The 12,047-nt window shown below is 34.2% G+C and overlaps 1 protein-coding gene across 1 annotated transcript in view; it reads right to left on the bottom strand.

The window, feature by feature from the left end:
* MESR6 (misexpression suppressor of ras 6) overlaps positions 1 to 12,047 on the bottom strand; it is a 388,255-nt gene that overhangs the window by 119,506 nt on the left and 256,702 nt on the right. Inside the window, exon 4 of the mRNA XM_090397939.1 lies at positions 764 to 1,568. Within this exon, the coding sequence (XP_090254065.1) occupies positions 764 to 1,568 (805 nt within the window). The remainder of the gene's footprint in view (positions 1 to 763; positions 1,569 to 12,047) is intronic.

Below are 12,047 nucleotides of genomic sequence, written 5' to 3'. Positions count from 1 at the left end.
AGCGATTAGTACTTTCTTGCCTGGACTAAATTAAAATATAAACAAATTACATTCTTGAATATTTAGCAGGGGTGATTTCAAATTATATATTGTATAATAATGATATTTGCATAGGACGGCTCATGCAAGACAGAGTGCATGTGTATAGTGAATGGAGAATAATTATGATATACAAGGTTTGGAAAATAAATGGGAACATCGAAATTTGTGATTTCGATGTTCCCATTTGTGATGACAACACTTAAAGTGTGTGATGATAGAGTCAGAGCAACAGACTTTTTGGTCGTTCTGTAGATAAATTGACGATACTATATCGCCTCAAATTTGTCAAAAAACGACATGGACGTTTTGTGACTGTCCCTAGTGGGTTGCATATACTGTGTGAAACACAATGGTGTTTATTCGATACTTATCATATGAGAACCGAGAAATGCTAACCATTTCTTGAAGGAAAGTATATCCCATCAATAACGACTGCCAAGCCGTTTGAATAACAAATACCTAAACTTGAAGTAAATATCTCAAAAATTGTTATATGTATGAGCATTGTCAGAAGTTAAACCCATTTTCGTTAGATGAGTTCCTGAATTGATTTAAAAATGTTCATGGCGAGACAAACCATCCTCCTAAACATCAGGTAGCGCGAGAATGATAGAAGAAACATACCTTGGATGGCGAGTATCTGATTTCGACGACACGACAACTGCAGATAGCAGAGTACCGGTAGCCATGGCGACTGCGGCTTATACAAAAGAGTTCTTACCTGCGGATTGAGTGATGTGGGAGGCTCAAAGCGATAAAGGTCGCGGAGGATGTCGAACTGCATTCGGGTAAACATCACCTTGAAAGGGTTTCTCGTAGAATAAAAGTCCAGATCGAAGTCGAGGGCGAACGGCAGGTCGGGAGGGATGATTAAAGGATTTTCGGACTTTCTTCTCTCGGTTTCCGACTGACCTTTGCTCCTGCCTGTTTTTTCAACGTCCGGTGACGGAACTCTGGCGGGGAATTCCGAGACCTCAGGGTAGTGGGCGGTTGGCAATTCACAACTCGACAGAGCCGAAGGGTCAAGAGGGTTCTCTTGAGGTTGACCTCGTGACCGGGATGATGTCTGCGGTTGGAGCGGTTCAGCTTCCTTCGGGCAGACCGTTGACTTTTGACCTCTGCTACTGGCGAGTGCTGGACAGGATATTTCACCGTCTCCGCCTACTACCGAGAACTGCCCTGTCGATTGGTCATCCCGCCCTCTGGCAATCGATGAGACAGCTCTACTCGATTCTCTCAGTGAGTCGGATGAGTCGCCTCGACGGACGGAACTGTCAGCACAGAGTTCTGGGTTGGCGTCACTACTATGGGAGCGACGTTTGGCGGGCGAACGATGCTCGGAGGCTAACGGCGGTGTGACCTGTGTGGATGCTGAGATCCTATGGTCAACGAGGGAACGCTCTGGATTCGTTCCGCATTCGTAGTTCAATGTATGGACGGTGAGGGTCACTTCGTTAGTGTCGATGAGGTTATCTGCAGGTGAGTAAAGAAGTTCGCTGAGGAAGTACGGCTCGGAAGAGGACAACCTGCGAAAAAGGAAAAGAATGGGTGTAAGTAGCCGATTTGACAACTGCCTATCATAACATATACGCGTCTCGTTCGATCAGATCTCTCTTAACATTCAGCTAAAATCGCAATTTATATTTATGCCGATTTAGGTTACCGTAAGCACTGTAAATATACTGCTACACATGAACATCATATAAGGATGCAGCAAATAGTTCTTTCGAATTATACTTCTGACGAATTGATCCATTATTACCACATTATTCCTGTTTTTAAACTTTTATTTCGTTAGCAAATTGTTCTTGGCCTACAACTGCATGATTATGTTTCAGAAGAATAGATTACATTTAATATTATTCTTAACAAAGACTATTATTCTTTAGGTAAGTTGAAAATAATTAATATCGCACTCGGTTAAATCTTCGCTTATAAAAGAAAGCCTAAAGAATGATTAATAGGAATATTTAATTTTTTTTTCCTTTTTAATCTGGGTTCCCGGGATTCAAAACTTGAGCAATTTCGGAATCTGAATCAAAGTATATACATTACTGGGACGAATGAAACCACAGAGTAAAATTAATATTTAATTAAAATATTCTTAACAAAATAGATTTGTTATTTTCACATTGCAGTGACTCATAAAAATATTTCTCGGAAACAGATATCCATCATATATTTAGAACTCGCTTGACAGGAGCCACATCCTCTAACAGCACCTCATACTTGGAAAAGGGCATCAAATGAAGTTTTAGGAATGTGTTCAGTAATTCCTAAAACTAGTGTTCATTGCCAAATGATCCTCTGCAAGTTGATTTCGATGCTCTGACTCTTTGCTTTTAATTAACGTGAAGGATGAGTGGTCAGCATGGCTAGTTCTTTAGTATGAAGAACAGACAGTGCCAATTTCTCCTTTTGAGTATTATTATTTTTCCTTTAAGGATATCATTCACTTTTTTGTGGAGAGAGTATTTAGATTATGCTAAAACAACTAAAGCTTTGGTTTGGCGCATGTCTGGGAATTACCTGTGCTTTCTGGCCAGGTTGTAAATATGTTTGTGGGAAGACAAACCCGAGATTCCGTGAGGAAACCCCATCAAGTGACATTCTTTGCAGCTCAATACAGTTCGAACACTTATATCGTGAATTTGCAAGGAAAAAAAAAACTGTCTTGATATGAGAAAAGCATTCTGATTAGAAAATGAACCTTTTTAACCAGTAAGGCTCCAGGTTCGAATCTGCAAGAATGTTCGAGACATGATTGTCATCTTCCGATGTGAGATCCCTGCCTTGCTTACTGAGGGACTGAATTGGCTTAAAAAAGTCTCATGTTTGGTAACAGAAAAAGGTTTCGGAATTACTAAATAACTTAGCCCACACCCTTGTTACTAATGTACGATATGTTTAAAATCGTTCGTGGGTAGAACTCACATAAAACATGCCATCACTCGCACTACTTTTACACTCATCTCTCTTTTAAACGTTTCACATCATAATATTAAAAAATAATTTCTTATGAAGGCTTCAATTATCATCGGTGAAGGTATTATGTGTCTTAATTCACTGAATTCGGAGAGGTTTGTAAAACATTTAGGTAATTTTTTAAAATGTGTTAAGGGAATCATTTCACGAACTCAAAGAAGTTGTTTACATCATTTATTTATATATATGTAAAATTTAATTTATTTAAAAGCACATGAATCCAGATAAAAAGACTTAAAATTATAGTTTTCAAAACATATTTTTTATATATTTTATTATATTTTGTATATGTTATATGTGGTCATTAATATTGAAATTGAATGTACATTCAATTTCAATATTAACATGGTATGTGTTACGTCAAATGGCTTTTACAAATAATTACAAATAAATTATTTACAATTTAAATATTTCATAATCCTCAGCTTGTTAACATTTGAAAAGCTGCAGCTAAATAATGTAATGTAAATAATGTAAATTTCTTTTGTACATCTCACTCATGAAAGGTTCTAAATCTATTTTATATTAGTGTCAATTGACCAAAGATTAGATTTTTTTTTACGTTATAACATAAAGACACTTTTCTTTAAATTAAAACTAAGCATAAAAAAGATACCAAACCGATTCTTTTGAAAAGTTAAAAATATTTATTTAAATTGTTAAACATACATTTCTTTTGTTTCGTGGAACACAATCACATGCTAAAGCGGGTAAATATTTTAGATGGAACTTGACAACAGGTTTTATAAACCAGCCGCAGGGATAATCTGGATGGGATCTCGAATAATACTTCACTTTAACCGAGAAGAATGGTACAAACTCTCAACTGCATGCAAATTTAATTTCGAAGTAAAATTACGCATGTTATATATCGTGGTCTAAATACAATTTACTGTTGCGAATGCTACAAAATTATGAATATATTAAAATAATAAAAACATCGTTGCATGTTTTCTGTAATTATTATTTTAATATATTCATATATGGAAACTTCATGAATCAAAGCACTTGAACATATTTCAATTTTGTTTTCCTATCGTCTAATTCGTCTTTAATAACTGCTATCTTAAGAGAGAGAACAACGTACATGATTTTACAAAAATTATGAATTATTCTTGGTAAATAAATAGTGGTTCACTGCATTAGCGCTCTTCTGCTTGATGTATTATTATTATTATTGATGTATTTCAGTTAATTAACAGAAAAGATATTTGGATTATAAGACCATAGGTTTAATACACATATATACAAATTCGTCGACTAGTTTCGCTAGCAAAACTGACTAGCTTTATCAAGACTAAACGGTCAAAAAACTAATAAATGCAAAAAAAAAAAAAAAAAAAAAAAAAAAAAAAAAAAAAAAATCCGGAGGAATTCAGTAACGGTTCTCAACGGTTAGACAGCAAAATTGGAAGGTACCATGTCACGCGGTGCGAGATACTTCAGTCATTATTATAAATACGCGTTACATAGTTTTTGGCGTACTGTAGTTCCGCTAAACTTAATGAGTTAATAAGATTTTTCCATATATCCTTTAATATTACTCCTTGGTTTCTATTAAGGTTGTTTCCTGTTCGTAGGACCGCTGCAGCTTCTTTAAATATTCGACATCTGTAATCTTCCTCCAAATATGGCATTGAGTTGTTATCCCAATCTATAGCGTGGTTTGAAGTTGAGAAGTGATGCGCCAAACCTAAGGTGTCTGTTCTGTTTATGATTAACGTCTCCGACATGTTCCTTCTGTCTAATTTCTAAGCTTCTTGAAGTTTAGCCTATGTACGATAGTCCACACGTACAAGGTATGCTGCATACACCTGCATATTTGAATAAAGGTACACTGTCTTTAGGGGATCTTAAAAAAACTATTTAAATATCTAAAAGATATTTAAAGAAGCTGCAGTGGTCCTACGAACAGGAAACAACCTTAATAGAAACCAAGGAGCAATATTAAAGGATATACGGTAAAATCTTATTAACTCATTAAGTTTAGAGGAACTACAGTACGCCAAAAACTATGTAACGCGGTGCCTTCCAATATTGTTGTCTAACAGTTGTAAACTGTTACTGTAATCCTCCGTTTTTTTTTTTTTTTTTTTTTTTTCATTAGATTTTTCACAGTTTAATCTTGACAAAGCCAGTCAGTTTTGCTAGCGAAACTAGTCGACGAATTTGTACATATATGTATTAAACCTATGGTCTTATAATCCAAATATCTGTTTTGAGTTAATTATAGTTAATAAAGACCAAATATAACTTTCAGTATTTCAGTTAAATCATTTTAAAAGACGTACCACATATTGACCAATCACAGAACAGTATCAGCTATGCACAGTTGATGCAACCAAATTATAATTCATTGAGCTATTAATTCCCAGATAGCGTAAACAGTATTGCAATGGTTTTGAAAAAGAGTTTTAATCGTTATCTCTTTAGTTATAATCTTGACAAATATAATTTATATGCCGTTCTTATAATTTCTATAGAATTATGTAGAAAAATGCAGTAATTTCCTATCTGAAAGATTCATGAATAGATGTCGCACTCTGATGTAGCTATTTCAAGTTCGAAACGGAAACCTGTTCGTAACAGCAAAACATGCGGTTTGTAAACATGGAACTTTTATTATTACAAATTAAAACATTTAGCTAAAACATGCGAAGACTTCTCCAGTTTAATTGAAGCATAGATACTGCCTATCTAGAAAAGTTTGTAAACCAAATTCCGTTGAGAATTGCTTTTAATTATGGTTGGATTAAACTTTATGTCTACATGCCCGGCTATCCATCTAAACTTTTTGAACCGATCATATTAAAAAATATACTTCTAGGAAAAATTCACAGAAAATAATTTTGCATAACAACAGATTGATATACACTAGGGATGAGATCCCTAGAAAGTGAACAACGTAGATGCAAGACTTGTCCAATGTTTTTACCCATAGATTTCAAATATCATTGATTTATATTGCATATAAAATTAAATACTTTATGAGAATCAATTTTCTATGGAGGTATACAGAATCTTAAATCTCGCTATGTTTGCATCCAGTTCCGTACTTCTTGAGAATCATTTGAGATATGAAAGAACTGAAAACATATTTGGAATCAACATGAAAACTGCATCAGAATCGATAGTAAAAAGTTATATAAATTTTAAAAGGATAACGTGAATGCGGTAGATCAATGGTTATACTGCTCTGTAGAAACAGCATTTCTGAAATAGCTTATTGTAAGAAAAGAAAAATTGTTTAGGAATGTTGTACCTTGTATACAATTCAGCAGGAATACAATTAATAAACTTGTACGCAAATTGATTTGAAATCGGCACTAGTAACTAGCCACTGGAGTATTATGATATAATTAGACCATTAAAACAATACAAACGTAATTAAAAAGGTACGATCTGCACCTTTAAAAATTATTTACATCTAGCCACGGACTCTGTAAATTATTAACAAAATTGTGTGCCCTTATAATATTCTGGTTCTACCCCTAAGATACACACCTCAGTGATTCAATCATAGTTCTAATTTATATGATCACAGATCTTACGAGGTCCTTAGAAGAGTGAGTGCTTGCAGCAGTATGACGGCACAGGCTTAAGATATATGCTTTGTCGCCACATAACCGTTTATCTCAGGCGTTATTTTTTATTATTTAACCTCTGAATTCTGAAAATTTTACCCAACATTCATATTTCGATGGCACGTGAAGCCCTTGAAGTCTCTTTCTTTAAAATTATGCTGTCGATTGGTATTCTACTGACCAGAAAAACAACCGGTCACTTAATATAATATTCCGCTAGAATGAAAATAACTGTCTAAGAGAAAAATATATCTCTCCAGTTCGTATTAACTATTCGTATTGCATAAGCCAACAGTATTAACGTGAAATTCCATGGCAACTGACATTTTTCTAATATTAAGAACTAAAAATATTTATCACGTATTCGTCCACGAGATCAATTCGGCAACACAACAATTGGCTCATGTCCTGTAGACAGTTTTTTATTATTATATACAGGGAGTCAGAGACTCATCGAAGGAGGGCTCGAGAGTATAATTCACCCAAGAACACTCCGAAAAGAACCCGTGACTACATCTTTTCTTAGCCTCCATAAATACAACGGGTTCTTCCGGACCTACCTGCCATGAGCTATATTTTCCCCTGTGTCTAGAGTGTAGACTGTAAGATCCCCCTTATTATCTAGTATGTTTCTATCATATCTCCCATTTCTCAAATTTTAAAAGCAACACTCATTTACTCTGTCTTCACATATAGAATTCCACAAGCCACATAACATATTAATTTGGTTAGCTAGTGCCACTGGATCTTTTCGAAGTCTTTCCTCATCTACATGGAACTCAGGTGTCCATATCTGAACACAGTAGTGTCAATGTGGTCTTGTAAAAATGGCAAAATAACTTTCGTATTTCCTGTAAGTTAAGAGTTCTTTTCCACTGCAATTATCTGATGTCTTAACCATCGCAATGTGGCCTCTAAACTTTAACTCATTGCCCAGGGACCTAGGGTAGACTGGTGCCAGCTTCACCAACCACTCACACCAAATTCCCATTACCATAATATTCAGTCTGCAATGTCTTTAGTTCAAAATACATAACTTTAATTTAGCAATATTAACATTTCAATCCATTTCCTTCCATTATACGTACACACGTATCGTTTATCCATTTTTGGCTCTAAAAATAGATTTAAACCAAAAACTAAAATGATTCAATATATTTATATATTCAATAAAACTCAATACATGACGCAATAAATGTTAGTATACTCAATCAATTTTATTTTAGGATACACCCTAAATAAAAAATTTCAGTAAATCCAACAGCTCGACGTACTTTTTGCTACACTTAGAAACCTTTTGCTAATAAAAATAAATATTTTTAATTGAAACCAAAATTGAGATAGCTCAACAAATTTTACTAAAAACTGGAGATCAAAAATCTCTGAAGATTTTAAATCGAGACAACTGATATCAGATTCATTATACATTCGCGAATTTATAGACTATCCCTTATCAAGGGAAAGTGTATAAATTACCTAAGGAAATTTCCCCAGATTTTCAGAATCCATTCTTATTTTCCAGCCAGATTGTTGAATGAATAGCATATTTTTCAACCATTAGGTTGATGGATTGAATCTCACGGTGGCATGAATGGCTATGAAATGTCTTTAGATGGTGGTCTCATAACGGTCCAAATGAAAAGACCATGTTTGGTCTCTAGAGCAGAGTTTGCCGATTATCTAACTCTCAGCCCACCCACGGTACTAATGACCGATCGGTTTATGGCTTTTTATGGGAGGCATTCACATAACAAACACGTTACGTAATAAATTCTAACCCTCTATCCCACCCAGGCCACCAGTGAACCACAATTTGTTTTCCAAAAAAACAATGTTATCACTTCATTTATTATGTCTGAATCTTATTCTGAATCCAAGCTATTTTAAACCTGGTTTTACTCCATTTCCCAAGTAAGCAAACAGACAAACAAGTCAAGTTTGCGCCTGCAAGTGTTACAAGTCTAGCTGACCGTGCACGTAGTGCAAGACCAAGGCAACTCATGGTAAAAGTAGAATAAGCTCTGATCACTAATCTTAATATTTACCCTTAATGCAAAGCTCATCTCCTGGAGGAGATGTATGATGCTTTGTATTAAAGGCAAGGGGCCACTACACAGACCGGTTTCGACTTTTATTGAGGTCTCATCAGTGGGAGCCAGGCTAGAAATACCAAGATTTTAGTAATACAGAGCTTATAAGTATTTTACCAGAACAAGTTACCATAAGGTGTTTTAACCTTATTAAATAAAAATCTCAGGAGGAGATATAAATGTAGCTTTCTATATATATATATATATATATATATATATTAAAATATCAGTAATTTATATAAAAAAAAGGCATTAAATCTACTAAATCTAAAATATACTTTAGTTACTATTCCAAACTTTATGACGCCATGGAAACTCATTACATAATAGATATTTTTCTTCTTGTATATGCTTTCTGGGTATACCGTGTCTCTAACATGTTTAGCTTAATATTAGCCTTTGTCAATAAGTGATATCTGCCTTTCGGTTGAAGAAACCTAGGTTTGAATCACTCTAGGAAGTGGGGAACCTTTATTCTGGCGAGCGAGGGCGTTTTCTCCCGCAAATTGGAGCTTTTCATGAAGCAAAACAACAGCTCAAGAACACACAAAATAACAGACAGTAATATATTAGCTTCACCATCTTAGTTGTTTCAGCCAACTCATTTGTCAGTAATCTCAAAGTACTATTACTTATCTTCGACTACGTTGGTGTCAAGCACATCCCCTGCCTCCGAAGTGTATGTACCACTTCAGTATAAGCAGAATATCTGTTACGTTAGTGTAATTTTTTAACGATCGGCAAAAAGGAGAGTGTTAAGTTCAGTTCACACTAGGAGCAAGTTTAATACCTTGATGGAAATTTTTATTCCATTTTATTATTATTTCATTTATATAAATATTAAAAAGAGTTGCTGAGAGGGAACATCCCTGTCGGACTCCTTGGTTTATCTCTCTCGTATATGATAGCTCATGATTTAATCTTATTTGTATTTGATTATTTTCATATATACTTATGGTAGCTTTTAGAATATTATTTGGTATTTGTCTTTATTTTAATATGTTAAAGAAAATGCTTCTTTTATCTTTGTCAAATGCTTTTTCAAAGTCAATAAATGCAATATGTGTTTCTAAATTGTATTCTATTATTTTCTCTATTATGAATTTTAGGCAGAAGGCTGGGTCTATACATGATCGTCCTTTTCTAAATCCATTCTGCACTTCTCAAATAAAGTTTTCAGAATATTTTATTAGTTTAGTATTTAAAATTCTGCTATATATTTTGTAACAGGAATTTAGTATACTTATACATCTATATAGTTTAAAAAAACGATCTAACTAGGATGTGTGATTATATATGAAAATGAAAAAGATATTTCTAAATATTTGCAATTTTTAGGTTTATAACAGGTGTAATTAACTCTATATTTAAACCAAATTTAGTTCAAAAACAAACCAGACTAAAAGTATACAATACATTAGCCCTACCAGTCTTATTGTATGGAAGTGAAATCTGGACAATAAAACAAAAAGACGAACAAAGATTAATAACAGCTGAAGTGAAGTTTATGAGAAAAACTGCAAAGTATACCCTATTTGATCAAAAAAGAAACGAAGAAATTATTAAAGAATTAAACCAGGAATCAGTAATAGAAAAAATTTTAAAATATAAACACAAATGGATGGAACACGTTGAAAGAATGAAGACAGAAAGATTACCAAAAGAGACTTTAAAGTATAAACCATTAGGAAAAAGAAAACCAGGACATCCCCGCAAGAGATTCAATGATGACTTCTAAGGCTGGAATAGGCCACTCTAGGCCTAAATACTTGATAGGCATGATGATGATGATGAATTTTTTTACGACTTTACATATCGTAAACTGCATTATATATAAGTAACATGAGTGATGATGATGAAAACAAATTCAAAACTTCAAGGCATTTATCGAGACAAAAAAAAAAAAAAAAAAAAAAAAAAGAAAAAAAAGTCAGACAAGACAAATAAAATGTGTATACTGTATTTTAAAGTAACAACTCTTGAAAAAAAAAAAAACCCTCAAAATATCGGAATTTCTTCATCGAAGAGCTCGACAAGCTAGTTTCTTATTATTCGCTCTCCATAGAAAATTGAGTATCGCGTGGCTAAACGTGGAAAAAATGTGTTTCGAAACTCAGATTTTTCAAGAAATATCTGTAAGTTTCGATAGAGCGTAATTTCAACCAGACATACATTTATAGCTGATTGAAATTAAGGCAATAAGTCAGGTATAAGTCTTGAAAGTCTGTCTGAAGTAAAAACGCAAGCTGTAAAATATTTCGTAAAACCAGTAAACATTGTATGAGACTGCCTAATCCACCTTTAATGGAAAACCTCCAAGAAAGTTTCTTCACATCTAGAGACGGGATTATCATGTGTCTATGTAAAGATATCGTTATAATAATAATAATAAAGGCCTAATATCGTCGACGATATGATGTTAATAGCATTAACATCTGTACCATTTTATAGTAATACAAATTTTTTTTTTTTTGCACTAAGCAAAATTTGTGCTACCGATTGTTGTCCTGTTGAAGGAGAGAAAACAGAACTCTTAAAAATTTTAATCCGACAATGATTTCTATAAGTAGCTGTACATTCATGATGGCCTTGTGAAATATTCAGCCATCTGTTTGCTACACCTGCTGTGACGTAATAAAATAGAGGTGGCTGCACAGGTAGGCTACTCTCAACCAGGAAAATATTAAAAACAGATCCAAACATCCTTCAGCGAATCTATTACCGTGAAACTGAGATAATCAGACAACCCCACACCCCTTATGATGAAAATGACACTCCTCCGGAGGAACAGGTTGCTGGGTGGCAGTTAAGTGACATTTCTTTCGTGTTAAGGGCATCAGATAATTTTATTTTCTGTTGCGGTACCTCACACACATATTCACAAGGTTAGAAATACAAACAACACAACTGTGTAATGTATGTGCTTGGTGCAGTTGAAAATCGAGGAACTTCTGCATAATTGTCTTGTATCGAAACATCAGCCAGACGAGATTTATGTGGGACAGGCTGCTCCCTCGAATGCTTTCATTTGTCGGAGATATGTTAATGAAGTATACCCCCAAGCAAGGTCGATGCTAATTCTTATGCCATAGCTGCCTGTTTGATAGAGGTTCTTTTTTGATAAAGAACATATCGTCTGTCATTAAAGAACATTACGACCCCAATTCTTGTACTTAAATAAATCTTTCCGCTTCATACCATGTGCAGAGGCTTAGAAAATTAATAAGTATGGAGAAGGACGCAGAAATAACATTCATATGAAGGTTGCGTCACGATGTATAAACGCTAAACAAGACTTTTCGTACACGTCTGACATAAGATCTGATTAGTTAAATCTCTAATCTGT

This window comes from Typopeltis vanoorti, chromosome 9 (assembly GCF_054136105.1).
Source record: "Typopeltis vanoorti isolate ZY-2024b chromosome 9, IOZ_Tvanoo_1.0, whole genome shotgun sequence".
NCBI classification, from domain to species: domain Eukaryota; kingdom Metazoa; phylum Arthropoda; class Arachnida; order Uropygi; family Thelyphonidae; genus Typopeltis; species Typopeltis vanoorti.
Note: the sequence above shows the minus strand (reverse complement) of the source record. Positions and strands in the feature narration are given on the sequence as shown.